Source organism: Myotis yumanensis, unplaced genomic scaffold (assembly GCF_028538775.1).
Source record: "Myotis yumanensis isolate MYYU_CA2020_CCGP unplaced genomic scaffold, mMyoYum1.0.hap1 SCAF_2, whole genome shotgun sequence".
NCBI classification, from domain to species: Eukaryota; Metazoa; Chordata; class Mammalia; order Chiroptera; family Vespertilionidae; genus Myotis; species Myotis yumanensis.
The window spans coordinates 168291191-168311036 of NW_027223753.1; the positions used below are offsets into that span (position 1 = coordinate 168291191).

Genomic DNA, 19846 nt, shown 5'->3' on the forward strand with positions numbered 1-19846 from the left:
CATGTCTCATTAGTAGAAATTTCCATAGCCCAGAATAATTTCTGGAACTTCAGCCAGTGCAATCTAAGGCTATCATTACAGAAAACAGGAATGCTTTAAAAGCTTTAAAAGCACAGTTAATTGAAGAAAATTAACAGAAAGGCTGTCCTCATTTTAATAGCCTAAACATATTTTGAAAACTCACTTTCAACAGTTCCACATTAATTTCTTAATCTAATTTTGCTTGATTTTGTGTTTTTTTTCTGTTTATGATTCTCCAGTATAAGAACATAAGACCCTTCCTCAGTAAAAAAAATAAAATAAAATAAAACTTACCTTTAAATAAATTCTGCTAGAACAAGGTAAAATGATGATGACAGATTCTTTAATATAATACAAGAATATTTTATAATAAGCCAGTCTGACACTTGGGGGATGTCATAGCAGAAAGGTGCAGAATTTTATGAACCTGAAAGGCTGAAGGTTAACCTATAGAAAATTAACAGGCTGACATGATATTAACAGCTAAATAGAAAAGTTACCCTCAAAGGTGGTATGGGTGTCCTGGCCTTGAGAAGGTTAACCAATTTTATATTTAATTTAGCAATTTTATTTTGCATTCCCTTTTCAATAGACTGTAAAATCTGGTCTTGCTAATGCTTACTTAGAACAAGCTATTTGTTGTCCTGCTAGTTTCCTGGTTATTAATTATGAGGGAAGTTATTAATGCTAATAACTAAGAATAGACACCTGTGCCTAGTAACTATATTTTAATGAAATCCTCTGACCTATTCCAGAGGATTTGGAAAAACTAGCCTAGTGGGGTAAAATCTGTAAAGTAAGTTGAATACAAAATGACAGACACAGCACTATGTTAGTAGCCATGTTAGTACCTGCCCAGCCACATTGTTTTTTAAACCCCTGTGCTGGCAAAATAAAAAAAAAAAAAAAAATAAACATTTACCTATACCTCCAGTAGTCGGGTCTGTGATTCAGTGCCCAGCTTTATATCAGTTTCACCCTTCCTAAGCCTGTTTAACATTTCCTCAAGTATAACTAAAAGCCATAAAGGTTAACCAGCCCTTGGAGCACACTTATAAGGTCAGGTTCACAGATCAAAAATATAGAGGTTGGTATAATCACCGCTCCTCCCCCAAACCTTTAGGACTCCAACATGTCTTTCTAAATCTGGATATAGTATAACTCACTCATAAAGCCTACTCCAGATAGAATATATCACTTCCTCCTCTATGCTCCCAATAACTCACTGTTCAAAGTATATCTAATTTGCAATTGCTGTTTACATAGCCATAGTTTTGCCTTAAGTTATTAACCCTCTGAGGCTCAGATCTAAGCATAAGCCCCCAAACACAAAGCCTGAGGCAAGAATATCTGTTACAGGTGTCAGTATGGCTTGTTGGACTAAATTTTCATTTTCTTTTTGACCAAGTCCTTTAACAACTTAAAGGATTAACCTGATAGGAAGCAGCAACTAAATCACCCTGAATCTGCAACCTCAAAACCAGTTTCCAGATCAGAAGTAGAGGTTGGCTGGGCAAACACTAAAGAAGAAAACAACAACAGATGCCTCCTTGGTACTCCTTTCCCAATAACCCTTGCATTTCTAAAAAACTTCAGTAGGAGTAAAATAGATCCAGGGAGGTAAGTATGGTCTACTACCAGATAGAGCAGTGCTAGGGCTTACAGTGTTACAGCCACAAGGTTTCCAGACAAAAATAGAGAGATCCTTCACTGTATCAATGATGGACTTCAGAGTTAAATCTCAGAGATGCCAGAAATGGAAAGCTTAAATCTAATGTTCTCTTCATCCCTATAAAAGTACAGGTGTGCCTTAGAGATATTGCAGATTTGGTTCCAGACCACCACGATAGAGCGAGTGTGGCAATATAGCGAGTCATAACCTTTTTGCTGGAGGAGGGTCTCACCTTCAATTTGTAGAAAATGCAACATCTGCGAAGTGCAATAAAGTGAAGGGCCTGCACCAGGAACTTACTTGATATTGGCACCTCAGAACAACAACTATAGTTAGGGTTGAAGAACATTAGGGGAGACCCAAAATCTGCATTTTTATGAAATAGTTCAGCTGCTTCTGATGAAAACTGATTAAGGCTCCCAATATACAAAGCAGTGTCGTAAGAGAATGCCTATCCACTCTCTCACGTTACAGATGGGAAAGATAAGGGCAAGAAAATCTAGAACCTCCAGCCCCATTGGTCTTCTAGTTAAATAAATGCTGTGAAGGCAGTGTCACCAGATCTTCTGGGTTCACTGAAGCAAAACCAGAAATTCGGGAGCTTTGCTTTGGTATCTGAATCTCAGATGTAGGATCTTGGCAAGGGAAGAACTGTATCTGGGAAGGGCACCTCCACTGCCGTCTAGGGCTGGAAGGACCGGGTAACTCTCTCGGAAGACAGAAAGGGAAAGTCACCAATATTTTTCTTCTTCCTGCTTACTTGAGATTAAGGAAATACCTTATGTAAAATTTGGCACCAGGTTTATTTCATAAGAACAGGCTGCTTGAGATGCTTACTAAAGACATTAGCTTATACGTACACACAATACCAGGCCTTGTAACAACGTCCTCTATTACCTGTGTCATGGAGGTGGAGCTGCTCCTCACTCTCTGAGAAGGGAGGAGTCCTGGGCCTGTGCTTCCGCTCTCTGCGCTCCCCTTGCCCACGCTCCCTCCCATAAGCAGCCTCCTTGCAGTGAATCCCTGCTTTTGGAGAAGACTTTGGTGAAAGCCTGTCTTGGTGTCTGGAATGTTTTTCCCAATTCCGAGTCCGATGGCTACTGCAAGCCTCCCGGTCATCAGATTCCGTGCTCAGAAACACTTCACCGCTGATCTTGGGAAGCGGAGGTCTCCGGGGCCTCTCATGGCCAGATCCTTTCCTTTCACACAGCTCAGTGATAATTTGGGGATCATCCCTCACTCTGCGTGAGCTAGAGGACAGAGACTTCTCAGGTAAACGATGCTCTTCCAGTTCTTCCCAGTTCTCCGGTGGATGTCTGGGTTTCTCCTTTCTCGGCTTCACAGTCTTTTCATCACTTTGGAGTTTACAAGACTTTGAGAATCCAGAACCCAATTCCCTTGCCCTCCTTGACCGTGGCTGGTCTGAGTGGCGGTAGAGGAATGTGGAAACAGAAATTCAGGTTAACTTAATCAGATTATGGACTCACTATACAGGTGAGACAGGATCCAAACCTAACCTGTTTTAAAATGAAGAGGACCACTTTTTCAACTTAACAAACTGAAAGTAGGGGACGGGCATCTACTGGAAGGATTCTGGGTACATAGCCAAAGAAGTAAAATAAATGAAGTAATTAATTCATTCAATCAAGTGAAAAAAATCTGAAAGATCTTGATCATGATTAGGAAGAGTTAACAAAGCACTTTAATATTTGCCAAAAACAGAAATTACAGCCATTAAATGTTAAATTATACTTATAAAACCAATTTGGAACTGTATAAGGGGGGAAATGGGGGTTGAGGAAATCTCATAAAACAGAAAAAACTAAGCTTCGTGATTCCAGTCAGAGGCTTTCAAATATTCTTCTTGGAAATAATAAATCAAGATCAGAATGTTGATAGTTTCCATGTAGTTCAGAGAAATGATCCACAGATTTTAGTATTCCTCTATCCTTTCCCATTAGGTGGCCAAAGCAAACATTCCCAGTCATACTGGGTTCAATGTGAAAGAAGGTGAAGTAGAGGAGAATTTTAAGTGATTCAATGACCCTGTTATCTTTGGATAATTCTGCTCCCAATCTTACTTGAATCATGGCAGAGAAAAAAAAAAAATAAAAAGAGATGCCATCATGGAATACACAAAAAATAGTCATTTCCTAAATTCATTTTTAAAACTTATGATTCTATATTATTTATATAAAAATACAGTATGTGCTAAATATACAAGTCCCTAAGTTTAACACCATGTTTAAAAGCAGCAAAATAGATAGGTGCTTTTGTTGGGTCTCACTTAGGCACAAGTATAGTATAGAAACAAAGGAAGTACATTAATATGCACTTTGCAAGAGTGTATTTATTTTAACATTTCTAAGCCAATAATACATTCAATACATTTGCAAAATAATAAAAGGAGACCAATTCCATGGAAAATTTCGAAGATAGCTGGAATTAGTGATTTGCTGAATTGCATTTGAAACAGCTACCCTAAGTTGACAGGATATAAAAGAAATAAAGAACTATACATTTTTTAGTTTCTAGGTTTTACTGTGGTTTTTGGATTTTTTTTTTTTTTTTTTTTGGCTTTGCTTTGGTTTTTTGTTTGTTTTTTAGGTTTGTTATTGTTAATCTAATAAAGGAATAGAGGAAGGAAAGATATTTGGTAAATGCATCAATGATGCCATAAGCTTCTCAAACATCTTGAACTACTTCTTGAACTTACGAAAATTTGCTTCAAAGATGACATCTAAATTAAGATGTCTTCTGAAAAGTCAGTAAAAGTACTTATATTCAGAATTTATAGTTAAATTTATTTTTTACATAACAGCAAAAGTGAAACAGAACAATTACTCTGTAATTTAAAAAAAAAAATACCACCTACTCTTTTAACCAAACACTTATTTTAAGTGTATCTTGACAACTGAGAAAGAACCAATTGACTACTGCTGTGAATTAATATAATACAGACAGCTATTTGAATGATGACCACATCCAGGGAACAATGACCTGCAGTGTTAGTGCCAGTGTTTCCAAGGACAGCTGCATGAGTGAAGTCCGCCTTTAAGGCCAAAAGAAACAAGAAGTGTTTTGTTTTCAACATGGATTTTTGAGGCTATGATTATTTTGTTGTTGGTGTTTTTAAATTCTTTCTCAAACGTTATATGGTATTAGTAGTTTTACTAATTAGTAGGGCAATGTGTTACAAGAAGGAAAGCAGAACAGTCACTACATTTTCAGAGTTGATGGGATAAAAATATTTATTGTTTAGTTAATTTGCTGTGACACTTTAAATATGGGAAAGAAAAAAAAAAAAGACAGGGGTTGAGGAATCTGGATCCTTTAAAAACCCATCCAGTTAAGGACTGAGATTTGTACATTTCTTAAGACCAAGTTATTTGGCAAATATAATTAACTTCCTTATATACATATACATGCATGTGTACATATATATGTATATATATGTGTGTATATATATATATATATTTGGTGCCTCCATGTTTGTCTTTCAAAATAAGATGATGTTTGTTTAGATATAAGAAGTACTTTGTTATACATACATAACATTGATGTATATATATAAACAATAGTACTTGAGAGTTTATAGGTCTTTACCAAAATTACATTATTTGATCTTCTCAACATCCATAAGGAGAATATATTATTATAATCCCCATTTTATAAATGATAAAAAGGCTTAGAGTGATTATAATAGATAACTTCCTTAGATCGTATGACTCCAAAGACCATAACTTAAAAAAAAATCACTAATATACCTGCAATACAGGTAAGTAAGTGGCTTTGAAAGAAAAACATGGATTCTCAAATGAGTAAGATATACCATTTCAGTTGATATAAATCTGACAGATATTGGTATAATCATAAATTTGTATAACATTTATAAATGATCATTTTTAAAAGATTAATTTATTAAATTTTAAGTAAAAACACCTGAAAGCTTCTGTAATAATATACTGTGATTATTATGTAATTAAGGCAAAAATCATATTACACAAAGACAGAGAAGTACAATGAAAGAATATCTCTTATGTGTTGGGAAAGGACCACTGCAAAGAACATAAGTACCACTTTGTAAATACAAACTGAATTGTAATGTGATTCCTCTGATTTCAACTTGGGTCTAACTCAGAGGCATATAAGTAAGGATCACATGCTCAGCAATACATCATCTCTCAACAACAACACAACTGAAGACAAATTCCAACATTTACAAGCATATGCTAAGGAGGTCACTACTTCACATTCCCAATCCCCCAAAAGTGGCATATATGCCACTTTCTATAAGTTTACAAAAGCAGTTAAGGTATAAATAGGATAGTGGGTGTTTTTTTCAACTTTTAGATATCCCTGAAAATCCACTGAATTCTTAACATATGATATGAATCAGGATGAGGGCACTGTGATCAAAACAACCAGGTTTGAGTTCCAATTCAAGTTAGTATAAGGTTTTAAGAGAGAGACTAAAATTAATATTTTAGTATACTCATTGCCATCCTAATGGTTTTTATAGACTTGAAAGTTTAAAGTAGTTATTTTTATTTGCAGTGAACATGCCTCCAGAGTAAAATTAAAAATAAAAACAAAATAAAAACACATTCCTAAGATTTTAATTAAGTCTAAAGAGTAACTCTTTACCTTCTAGTCTCTAGTATAGCACAACATGGGCCATAATGTTTCTTTTTAAATGATGTACTACATGTCTGCATTAGAAAAATCAGTGTAAGAAAAATGGGTATCCAAAAAGAGCTGGGCACTTTACATATGGAAGAAGAACACAGCAAGCAATAAATGGAGAATCAACCTGCTTACTAATTACACCATAGGGCTGAGCTCTACTGATTATGATCAATTTGGAGGAACAATGTGACTGAGCAAGATGCACCTAAACTGTGATAACTCCATCATCTGCACATACATTCCTTTCATTCTACTCATCAAAAACAAACACCCACTTACCTTTCTTAATGAAATTATAGAGAAGCAACTGACAATTAGTTTGCAAAGGTCTTTAAAACCATCGAACTTAAATCTTTACTCTCTAGAAGCAGCCTTTAGATTTTATGTATTTGTTATCCTAAGTATGGCCTCTGAGCTGAACTACAATAAACACTCATACTAGAAACTATAGGAAATATCTTCCTTTGACAGATCTTTAAAAAGGACTGAGCAATAACCTGCAAATACTCGTTTCCCAACACACTGAAGGTGAAGAGCCACCACCACCGAAATTGCCCACCACCACTGCAAACACAAGCACAAGAAAGAGAAACTTTGAAGGGACTTCCTTCCCCCAGAAAGTTTTCTATGTGGTAATTGAATAGCAAAGAAAGCATCAAGAGCAAAATAATGAACAGAGAATCATAAATTTTAATTTGTCACCATTGGCTTATGTTTAAAGGACAAGATGAATGGGGAAAAAAAGCTTTGAATCTAAGGATAGAATAGGTCATGATGTAGGCAATGTTACCTCCGTCTTCATAATAGTAACTCTCTCCATAAGCATTGGCTCCAGAGGAATCTGGGATGTGTTTCTTTCGCTTTTTCTCTTCCTGTAACTCCTTTTCTTGCAAAAGGCGAGCTATGTCCTGCATAAAGAGAGAATGAAAATAAATATTAGCAAAACACAAACTCCATACAATGACCCCACAGGTCAATGATTCCACACTCCACTGCTAAGCTTTTGTAGGCGGGCTCTGTCTATGGTTCTGCAGACTTTCTGGTGTTAAACTCATGCAATTTAAATAGCACAAATGAATGTTCAACAGGAGAGGCACAAGATCCAGATGACAGAGAAAGGTATTTTTTAAAATTTAAACTTAATCTGAAGATATTCAAACGTAGTATACCAAAAGTTGGCTATACAACAAAAATTCGTATTTGTGAGCCCTTTTCCCAAGACAATGATTCAGCAAGTCTGGGTGGGGAAGGATGCAGTAATCTATAAAACTTTATAAATTGTATTTATAATTTAATGTTAAGAGTTTTTGGCTGATCCTGTTTGAGCTCTGCATCAGACTACCACTGTCTTAACTGAAAAAGAGAAAACAGTCTTCCTCCTGTCTCCCCTCTACTTCATCTCCAGGCAAGATTTAAGCAATTACTGAATGATGAACAACATTCTAACCCTGTCCCCAAAATATTACCATCTCCCTAAAAAAAGAAAGGTGCATACAAATAACTACAAGTACATTATAAAACCTCAAAAGAAGGATAAAAATGTCTATGGGACTACAAAAAAGAGAATATTATTTCTCCTTAAAGGAATTAGTGCAAGTCTTTGCATATGTGTTTAGTTTTGAACAAAGAACTGGATTCCAATAGGTAAAGTAAAAAGAGAGAGCATCATCAGCAAAATTATGTCTTAATGGATATTAATCTACAGAATGATCAATAGTCCAATTAGAATGTGAGTGTTGCAGAGAAAGGTAAGGCTAGAAAAAATGTCTAAGGCTGAATCACAGGCATTCCTTGAAGACAATTTTAAGAAGTCTGGAGTAGATAACGTAATAAATGAAGGGTTACGAAATGTTTTGAGCTGAAAAGTGACAGTGTTCTGAATCTGAAGATTATTTCTATGAAAGCCCCATAAAATAACACATAAACTTTGTTTGTGTACACTTTTTTGAAGAAAAGGTCCAGAGCTGTCACCAGACTCTTAAAGGCTCATACAAATATAGCAACAACACTCAATGGTGCAAACAGTAATAACAATGGTAGTTTGAGGTGCTTATTTCTTTGTATTTATAACAAGAAATACAGAAGTGCCTAAATGTTAGTGTAAATTTTGAAGAATCAATTACTATTCTTCCTTTTGCAATTTTCTGAATAAGTCAAAATGAAGAATATAGTAAGACTGGAAGACAAAAAAAAATGCCATTTAAATAATTTTTTTCACACAACAGTGTAGAAATAAGTTGGATGCTGAGGCTGGATAAATTAGCAATGATTATCCAGATACTCAATATTTTTTTTTAATATATTTTATTGATTTTTTACAGAGAGGAAGGGAGAGAGATAGAGAGTCAGAAACATCGATGAGAGAGAAACATCGATCAGCTGCCTCCTGCACACCCCCCACTGGGGATGTGCCCGCAACCCAGGCACATGCGCTTGACCGGAATCGAACCTGGGACCTTTCAGTCTGCAGGCCGATGCTCTATCCACTGAGCCAAACCGGTTTCAGCCAGATACTCAATATTTAATGTTCACCAAAATAGGCTTACAAATCTGACTTTATATTAAATAATGCCTAAATTCAAAGTTATAAATACACTGTTGCCTTTATTTGAGTGCTACCTACACTGGAAGATTCTCATAAAACTGTGCGAAATATAAATAAGTACATATTTATATTTTGATAAATAATCTATATAAAAGCCCACGTTACAGTGTCAGACACTTGAGTGTGCACTCACAAAATGTTGCTACTCAGAATGAGAGGCAAAAAACACAATCCTACTTAACACACACCATTTTCATGCAAAGAAATGGTCCCTAAGTCTGAAGTTAAGATGATTTCCTTTTTCCTTCCAGTTCAAGCCAGAGATGTTCTAGAGACACTGTGAAAGAAATACTAACCACTAATATGAGTTTCTTTGGGCTTCAAGTCTTTATCTATACAATGAAGAGTTTGAACTACTCAATCTTAAAGTCAAATATCTTGACTCCCTTAGGTACCATTTTAATAAATCTCTGAGTATTACCAGGTACCAGCTGCCGTGCCAGGTTTATTACATTTGATGCCTTACAAAGCGATATGTCAATCGGGACAATAGAGAGGTGGGACAGACAACCTGTTCTCCCAAAGTTATCATCTGTTATAGGATTTCCAAAATTCCTATACTTTTTGCTTCAGAAGTAGGGAAAAATGCTAACAATTCCCTAAGTCATCATGTTTATTAAGCACCCAACACTACATTTTCCTAAGTGGTTTACTTTACAGAAAACAAAAAATTCCCCTTGCTATAACTGAGTAAAAAATATAAGGAATAATTATCAGCTCCAAATGTCAGCAGAAATTATTAAACTACACTCCACAGACACCTTATAATTGCTTTCCTACTACTGAACTTAGTCTTAATAAATACATACTAATAAGTTGCTCTCTCAGTGTGAAAAGCCAGCAGAGAAACAAGGATGATGCCCCTTTACCACAACACATTAGCCAGTCAAAAGAAGTGATGTTAATCAAGTAGAAAAAAATCATGTCTCATGCACCTTAGCACCCAAACCTTTTCCTTTTTTGAAGCTCTTGGCTCTCTGAGTAAGATTCTACCTGGTAAGAAAAAGATTACCTAAGCTTGAGGAGTGAAAGAATAAAAGTCAATGGAAAAATAACTGCTTTAATATAACAGTGGTTTAGCTTAAGTCAATTCTCCCCCGTGCTTTCCAACATTATTACTGTGCAATGAGTTCAACTGGGTGATTTCAATATAAAAAATTTCCCCTGAAACAAGCTTACAATGGCAACTATGAGTCACAATGCTTGGATGCGACATTAATAACCTCCTTGGTCTTCAGCTTCTTCCTGTTAAAGGTTAATCTAGAACAGGATTTCCCAAGCTCTGCTCCTAAATACAGAGGACTCAAAAGGTTCTCCTAAAAAACTCAAAGCATTCCATGGAAAACAGGTATTATAGCTAACTTTTTAAAATGAGCATTAGGTTATTTTAAAACTTTGATAAAAGAGACCTGTTATCTTCCTATAATTCATGAATTTCTAAATTTACTGTGGCAGAAGCCTTTTTTTTTTTACATAAAAATATAAACCTTATAGAATTAGTGTTCCATAAAACATAACTTGGGAAAACAAAGCTAAAATAACTCATAAGCCCTTCTGAAGTAATTTTCCATTATTTTTTTTTAAAAAATTATATTTTTTGCTGAAAGGATTACAGATGTCCCTTTTTGTTTCCCCAGTGATCCCCTCCAACCCACACCCACGCTTCCCCAGGCCTTCACCACACTATTGTCTGTGTCCATGGGTTATGCATATATGCATATAACTTCTTTGGTTAATCTCTCACCATCCACTCTCCCACCCCCACCTTCCCTCTGAGACTCAACAGTTTGCTCCATGCTTCTATGTCTCTGGATCTATTTTGTTCATCAGTTTATTTTTTTTTAATTAATCATATTCATCAGGTAGACTTACTTTGGACAACACAGAATAATTGTGATATAGAAGACTTTCTGGCCAAGCCATTTATTGGAATGACAATTTACCATTATATCTCATCTCTCCCCTTTTTGTTATCCAAGTCACCCAACTGGAAAATCTGAAGCTGTGAGCATAAGAAAGAGCACAGTAGAAAATCTCTAGAATGCTAAGGAAAGTCATTTTAATGAAAACAAAGATTTGCTGAACACCTTCAATGGGCCAAACATACTATTAGAAGCCTGTAGAGAAACAAGACATGGTCACTTTCCTGAAAGTCCTTATCTATCAAGTATTAGAAGCAAATAATTACATAATGTGAGATGTGCAAAGATGAGTGCCCTGAGAGAGGCATTAACACAAGCAAGGTGCGTTGGAGCCCACAGGAGCCTGGCACATTTTTCTCAGCAGTTGACAAATTACTGAACCATGGTGTTGGATACCTTAAGTATTTTTATGGTTTATATGATTTCATAACAGGGTTATTTCCCCCTGGGGAAATCTTGGGTATAAAAACAACCTAAAAGAGATCTAAAGTCGTGATAGTCAAATGACTGTCAGAAAGAAGAAAGAAAAAAAAGAAAGCCATTCCATTAGATTGCTGAATTTTTTACCAACTAGCAATAACTTTACCATCTAACTCAGTAGGGAACTCATAGCAGGTATAATCCCAAAAGGGTTACTGTATAATACTAGGAAATGCTAGGAAGATCATTCCAATTCTATAGATGCAAAAACATCAGTATAAATAGGATAAAAACAGAGAAGACTTTATCTTAGCTAGAGTTTTCCATTCACTATCCCTTTATATATATATATATATATGTATATATATATATATATATATATATATATATATATATATTTAGTACCAAAACATAGGAAAAATTTTAGTAACTAAAATGTATTACTATTTGAGCTATTCTCTAAATATCACCAACTTATATAAAAATTCTTCTAGAACATGGAATTCTAATCAGTTAAAAAATGCTATGAAAAAAGTAGCATGGTCACACTCGATTAATTTTTAATGTAAATTGGTTACTAAATAAGGACGAGCAGTGCATATTATAAATAATTTTAAATTGCTGGACAAGTGCCACAGACTTTTTATAACATGGTTGGCTATGTTGTTTACTTAAGAAAACAAAAAAAAAGAAGTTTTTTTTCTAACAGCCACATATATTTGGACTTGTTGGCTGTGAGAATGGCAACAGGTGTTAGACCGGTTGGGTCAGACCAAACCTGGGTTCAGCAACCGTGGTATCTGAGCTCTGGCTAGGAAAGAATTCAGAGCCAAGACTCAATAAGAGAAAGTTTATCTGGAAAGTCACAGAGGTAGAAGTGAGTGGTACAAGCAATGTAGGAAACCAGTTACAGAGGCAAAAGAAGGGCACTTAGGGCTTAGGAATGAGAAGGATAAAGGTAACATGCCTGGGGTAGGAGAAAGAGGAGAAAGACTAGGGTCTGCTCCTAGGTCCTCTGTCCTAAGAGCTTTAAGGGCAGAGGTTTTATGAGAAGTCTCCGGGGAGGATCCTGACAGAATATTCATCAGCTTTCTAGGTGTGTCCTTCAGGGTCATGGTCTCCACTCATTGGCTGGCACCAAGATAGGGGGTCATTATCCAATGCAACTGGTCCTGAGGTCAGCCTGTGGGGACGCTTTTCTGTTTTTGCTGCTTTTCTGGGCCTCGATCTGAAACACAACTGAGGTCTACATGTATTTGATGTGGGTCAGAGCCTTAATGTCCTGGGGGCTTAATGATTAAGGGCTATTTTCCCACCCTCTTAACCCTCATAACTAGCAACATGCCAGGGAAGGAAAGGTCAGGGGGGTCCAGACCGAATGACCAGCTATATGAAAGGTCAGTGGGTCTAAACCAGATGACCAGCGATAGGCTAGGGGAGGAAAGGTTACCCTGGGGGCAAGGTCTTTGTTTTCCCAGTTTTGCTCATTGCTAGGCACCTGGAGCTTTCCATCCTGGTGATCTTCTATACCTGGCCCATCATCCTTGCTCTGTTCATGTCTAACTACAAACCTAAGTTCAAAGACACATATATGTATTTCTATGGATAGTCTCTCTCTCTTTCTATCTCACATATACACATATAAATAGATACACACACACTTTCTCTCTTAGAGTTTTACTTAAGAATAACTAAGTTAAATGAACTAAATACATACTCCTTAGCCTTATTAAAGGGCACTGACAAATGCTTATGTTGTGATCAAGAGAGGGACCCCAGTGAAATTAGTCCACTTGTACTAATCGCAAACTAATGCAGTGTGGTATTCCCAAAGGCTACAGCCCTTTCAACAGGACGCCTAGAAATACATGCAGATACTATATTTAAGACATTGTTAACAGTTTTTTTAAAAAGGAAGAAAGAAGGAAAGGAGGGAAGGAGAGAGGAGTAACAAGAGAAAAGAGGGGGAAAGGGAGAGGGAAGGAAAGCAGGGAGAGGCCACAGTGCTGATAAGAAAGGTTTTGCTGCTTTTCTGGGCCTCGATCTGAAGCACAACTGTGGTCTATATGTATTTGATGTGGGTCAGAACCTCATTGTCCTGGGGGCTTAATGATTAAGGGCTATTTTCCCACCCTCTTAACCCTCATAACTAGCAATATTTTCCTTTCCTTTTTTTAAAAACTTTTCAACAGCTGTCTCCCTGAAAGGAAATGCTACTTTCCTTCATCTGTGCTCTGTTAAAATCATAATAAAATTATACCAGAACAAAGCTAGACATGCTGATTCACCCACAAAGTTGTATAACTCTTAATTCTCCTGCACAATGTTGTTCAGAAAAAGAAAATCTGTATCAAGAGTAAAGGGGCTTTGCCGAAACCGGTTTGGCTCAGTGGATAGAGCGTCGGCCTGCGGACTGAAAGGTCCCAGGTTCGATTCCGGTCAAGGGCATGTACCTGGGTTGCGGGCACATCCCCAGTGGGAGATGTGCAGGAGGCAGCTGATCGATGTTTCTCTCTCATCGATGTTTCTAACTCTCTATCTCTCTCCCTTCCTCTCTGTAAAAAATCAATAAAATATAAAAAAAAAAAAAAAAAGAGTAAAGGGGCTTTGAATTCTACATCTGGTTGTTTTAGGAGATTTATAAAGTACCCAAGAAATTTGACCCCAAAAATTTCTAAAAGAGATTTGGGTGAAAATTCAGAGAGGAATTTTCCACATCCCTGCTGTTGAATAAAAACTCATTAGCTAAGCAGACCGGACTCTACAGGGAAGTAAAGGAGGGCGGGGGAGTGCGGGGCGGGGGGGGGGGGGGGGGGGCAGGGAGAGGAATTAAGACAGTTCATGACTAACAGGCAAGGCTTTTGGAATATTTGGCAGGAAAATGAGCACTGCTGTCTCAGTCTCCTTTGTGAGCCAGCTTGGATGAAAATAAACCAATTAGCATTATCATACATCCTTCAAGGACAAACTTTACTAATGCAAATTTTGTTCATTTAATATTAACAACATACCTGTAAGCTGAGAGTCACATCTTTCTACCATAAAAGAAACCTAATCTAAGGCACCAGTTGAAAACTCAAAAAGTCTGAATGGAGTTTTTAAAGGCTAGCCTAGCTAAATCTCCACAGCTGGGTTTTGCATTTAACCTCTGCGCTGTCCAGGGGCAGGGGAAACATTTCAGTAGGTCAAACAGTGGGGAAGGCAAGGTAGTGAGAGGCCTTTAAGGGCAAGAAAACTCCTGAAGATCCCTCAAACCTCAGCATATTGGAATATACTAAGCCTATATATTTGTCCCACTCTCTAACTTATCACATATCTCCACTAACTTATCCATATCCCTACAAGAGAAATCTGAGTTGTTTTAAAGAGCAGAACGGTGAGAAAAACACCTTGCAATAAAGCAAAAAGAGCAATTATTAAATTAATATGTATCGAAGGTCTTTTGTACACGATCTCATTTAAACTTCATAACAGCTCTTTAAATTATGCATAACTATCATGACTTCTCCAATATAGAACCTGAGTTTCTACACGTTTAAGAAAGATACTGAAACTCAAGGCTAAAAGTTAAACAGCTAGGATTCAAACCCAGGGCAGTTAACTTCAAAGTCTACATGTTTTATGTCATGTCACAATATAACTAAGTCAGAAGCTGTCAGTCAAATCTGTATTGTATGTACAACCATTTCTCTGGTACCTTATTACAGCTTGGGACCAGTCACTTTCTTCTTCAAGTCAACTTCTACATCTGAAAAATGAACTTTTTCACTACACTGCTTACTTTATATATATTACCATCGGGTTATTTATTGAGATTGCTACTTAGATTCTACATGCGTAAAAGAAAGTGTTTTGGTTTCTCCTTATAATCATTTGTCCCTGAATGAGGCAGGGGTGGGGAGGAAAATCACAGGACACCAGTAGCATTTATCAGAAGCAAGCTATTACTCTGTTATTTTAAAAAAGCTTTCCTGTCTACAAAATATAAACACTTCTTTCAGTTCCCAGTTTCATTCCCAAAGCAAAGTCTTGACTATAGAGAAGCAACACATTTTGCAGGAAGAAAGAGCTCCTGTGCTGATAACAGGAAGGATAGGAGGCAATCCCTAATTCCTACTTCCAGTTCGGATGACCACAGAATCGTGGTTTATTTCTTAAAGATACAGCTAAATACACTCATAGGGTGAGTGTCCCATACTCACACAGTGAGTGTCCCATACTCACCTGTCAATGAACAAACAGTTCTATGGGAACCAGGATGGCTCAGTGAGAGTAGCAATGTGTACAGACTAGTATACTGGTGACCCTGCCCATATCTACTTAATAGGGCAATCATATGTGCCAGTTAGCTGAGGGCAATTCCAGATTATGTAAATTATTAATAGTGCCCCCTTTAATCCTACAAAGTATTTATAATTATATAATAAATCATATGACCATTATATTATTAAAAATGATAAATCATTTACTTATTATAAATCAAGATAGTGGCCGAGAATAGCATAATAGGTATGAAAAGAAATTAACAAATACAGAAAACATAACACAAATGCAGGTAATATTTGCATATTCAAATCTTTAAAACAAATACTATTGCTAATTTTAGGCATTTTTGGCTTTAAAAACAATACAATTTAAAAATATATACACAATCAAACAGATCAGTGCTTTGAGTCAGCATATCATAGGGAAGTAAAACAATTAACAAAAAAGAGAGAGAAATGATTGCTCCTGACCCCTGCTCAGGCCACACTTAAGATATGCTCACATTAAAGTTGTGGGAATACTCTATAGATAGACATCCTGTATTGGGTTGAATAGAGTCCCCTAAAAGTTCATTTCTAACAAGGACCTCGTAATGTGAACTTATTTAGAAATAAGGTCTTTGAGGGTGTAATTAGTTAAGAGGAGTTACATTTGATTGGGGTAGGTCCTCAACCTAACGATGTCCTTATAAGAAAACAGAGGACACAAAGATACAAGGAAGAAGGCCACATGACAATGGAGGGAGAGACTGAAGTGATGCAGCAACGAGCCAAGGAATGCCAAAGGCTGTCAGGAGCCACCAGAAGCTAGAACATGGCAAGGAAAGATCTTTCCCAATAGCTAGCATAGCCCTGCCAACATCCTGATATCAATTACTAGCCTCTAACACTTCAAGAGAATAAATTCATCTTGTTTCAAGTCACCAGGTCTTTGGTAATTTGTTACAGCAGCCCTAGGAAACTAACTAATCATGTTTTCAGATTTCACTACATGCAACTGATCGGTGGGCAATAAACAATGGTCTCTGGAGGGCAACGCTTGGACTATGCACTCAAAAGAGGAGAGTTCTACTGCCCATGCAGCAGCCGTACACTGAGCCCAGGAACACAGAAAGGAACTGCTCCAGAACTGAGCAGTCCTTCCTCCATTGGGTGGAGGGGCATTAACCAACCTCATCCTTCTTCTCCTGAATGCGTCGTCTCTCTGCCTCAATAGCCAGCTTTTCCTGGATTTCCTGAGCAATTTCACAGTCCTGTTGTTCACTAAAAAACAAAAGTCAAAACAACATGAGTAAAGAAAATAAGAAACAATGTACTGACTACTCACTATGAGCCAGTCCACACTTTTATCTCAATCCTCACAACAGTGTTGCAGAGCTTGATGTTGTCACCACTCACAGATGAAGAACTTGAGGCCAAAGTAATGAAATTACCTCCCTAAGGTCACAGAGAAACTAAGTGAAAATTTGATCCGGACACTACAATGGAAAGCCCCATGCTTTTTCCACACTACCATATCACCTCACTCCACTGGGACCACCTACAGAGAGACAGGCATGTTTTCTGCAAAGGCATGTTTTCTGTAAGATCAATCTCCACAAATACGTAGAGAGTACACAGAAAAACACTGAGAGTGAGATCACTCAATGTCAACAATACTGTGATCACCTAGGGGGGGTAGTATGACTTTGAAGTTTATAAATTTTTAATTGTATATATTTTTTTGTTTTGATAATGTTTTTAAAAAGGGAAAACATGTATATTCCCCAGCTTCGGTTCCCAGTAGAAACCTCTCTGGCTGATTCTAGCTTATTTAATACTCTGGCCACTGAGACAACTGCTGTTACCATAGTTTTGTTTGTTTTGGCATGCGGGCACTTAACAGAGATTTAAACATACTATTTTCTATATGCAGATTCTATGCTCAACACTGAGGATACAAAAATGAGTTAGTCTTGCTCCTATGCTCAGAAGCTGCTAATACACTTTTGGTTGGAGAAACAGATTCTTTAAAACAGCACCCATAAAAAAGTTCTAACAGAAAATTGAGTTTGGATCTCTCAGAAACAGCTACAAGTCTTCTGGCTTCAGGTTTCAAGAAAAATCAATGGGCAGCTTAAAACTCCAGAACAGGATAGATCTGGGGAGCCAACTTTTACACAGTATTAGCTCAGAAAGATGAACATACATGCTTAGAGTTTACTATCTAAAAAAATGCTGAAATAATTACAATAGTGACTTATGTAAGTACTTTGTTTGCTAAACAAATATATCTTCTTAGTTCTCCCTCAGCCAGTTGACCTTAAAATACTCAAGGAATCTTCAGTGTTGGCTGTATAATATGGTTTTTAATTGAGTATATACGAGTGACATTGATTAATAAGATTATATAGGTTTCAGGTATACAATTCTATAATACGTCACCTATATATTATATTGTGTGTCCACCACCGCAAGTCAAGTCTCCTTCCAGCACCATTTACCCCCCCAAATCCTCTTTTACCTCCCACCCCCACTGTACAATCTGTTTAATGGCAGTCTTTTATAATTGAAAAGTGCTGTGGGGATAGAGGAGAGTGGCAATATCCTAATTTTTCTATACAAAACTGAGGGATAAAATAATTAAAATTATTCTCATTTGCACAAGGGAACAGTCACTCTCAACACATTTAGAAATACGTAGATGTAGGTGAAAACAGATGTGTGCACACATAGGAGTGATTAGGCACACATGACAGAAAGTGAGAATACAAGATAGAGAGCACAGATAAGAGATGCAAGTCTTTCTCAGAATCTGGGGGAAAAGCACTGGACAAGATGTCTTCAGGCCAGATTTCTGGTCCTCCCAGTGCCATGTGCCCGCTCATGTCACCTAATCAGCTATAAAAGATTTTGGATTTAGTGACTTCATATTTCTGGCCTTATATTCCAAGATTTGTAATCTTCCAAACCAAAAAAACTGAAAATAAGCAAAAAATCTACTTAGAATAATGTTTACTTATACTTAGAGCCTCCTTTCATTCACTCACTTCTAGTAATTAAGTATTATACACAAAATCATAGTTTTCAAAGACTGTGCTACCTGGATCTTCCAAATTAACATAAAATCTGATTAGGAGTAAGCAACTATGACCTACACATAAGGTGATAACAGATGGGAAGAAAGCAGGACACAGTAGAGAAGGCAAATCCAAATGAAGTGCTAAAGGTCACAAGGGTCATAGAAGATGAATGTCCTAGTATAGAAAAGAAAGAAATGAAGTTTAAGTTGAGCTTCATGATTTTAAATCAGTTCTACTTTGCTTAGCTAATTATATAGACTCCTGAGGAAGCAAAATCCAGTGAGAAAAGAGTAGTCAACACATAAACTGATGAACAAAAACAGATCCAGAGACAGAGAAGCATCAATAAGATGCTCAAACCTCAGAAGGAAGGTAGGGGAAGGTGGGGGGAAGGGGGAGAGATCAACCAAAGGACTTGTATGCATGCATATAAGCATAACCAATAGACACAGACACCAGGGGGGTGAGGGCACGAGCGGGGGTGTGGGGGCAGTGGAGGGATAAGGACACATATGTAATACCTTAATCAATAAAGAAAGAAAAAAGAGTAGTTAACAATCTTCTCAAGCCTGACTTTGGACAGGAACCCTGGGATCCAGAATGAGTGGAAGGTTCTAATTCCTTCAAATCTAAGTATGTAATCCTCCTCTTGATGTTCAGCAGTCAAGACTGCCAGGATGTGAAAAATCAAAAAACTTCATTTCTAACTTACTTATTTCAGCCAAGAATACCTCCAAACTCCTGAAGTCTCAGGCAGGAATATAATGCCCGGTTCTCTTCTCATTTAGGACCTATAACCCATCACTCACCAGATTTGATCTGTATTTTACAGTGGTTTGTCTCGATCATCCCTCAACAACCTCGTTATACTCACTATCACTACACTCATTCGGGATATTAAACTTCCGCATCAACATAGGAACTGGCTTTCATAACAGAGAATTGTGAATAATTTAAAAGGCAATGATTTATTCTTGAATAGTCTACCTCTGGTTCTCACCTTTACTGGGTTTGTGACACCAAACCTCCATACATCTCAAATCTCTCTCTTCTAACTCCATTAACATTTAGGTTCTATGATATCACTCCCCTCTGCATCTGTATTGCTCACTATCCTCCATTCAAGTCTCACCATCTTTTATTATTTATTTATTTATTTTCTTTTTTTTTATCTTTAATTTCTTTATTGG

General features: G+C 36.9%; 1 protein-coding gene across 4 annotated transcripts in view; it reads right to left on the bottom strand.

Moving 5' to 3' along the window:
• Window positions 1-19846, bottom strand: part of CCDC50 (coiled-coil domain containing 50) — an 85105-nt gene that overhangs the window by 30294 nt on the left and 34965 nt on the right. For 3 of the 4 annotated variants that reach the window (XM_070406572.1, XM_070406570.1, XM_070406571.1), the window contains exons 4-6: window positions 16767-16857; window positions 7173-7290; window positions 2591-3115 (exon numbers count right to left, since the gene is read on the bottom strand). In XM_070406572.1, the coding sequence (XP_070262673.1) occupies window positions 2591-3115; window positions 7173-7290; window positions 16767-16857 (734 nt within the window). The remainder of the gene's footprint in view (window positions 1-2590; window positions 3116-7172; window positions 7291-16766; window positions 16858-19846) is intronic. The other variant, XM_070406573.1, reaches the window with a different exon arrangement.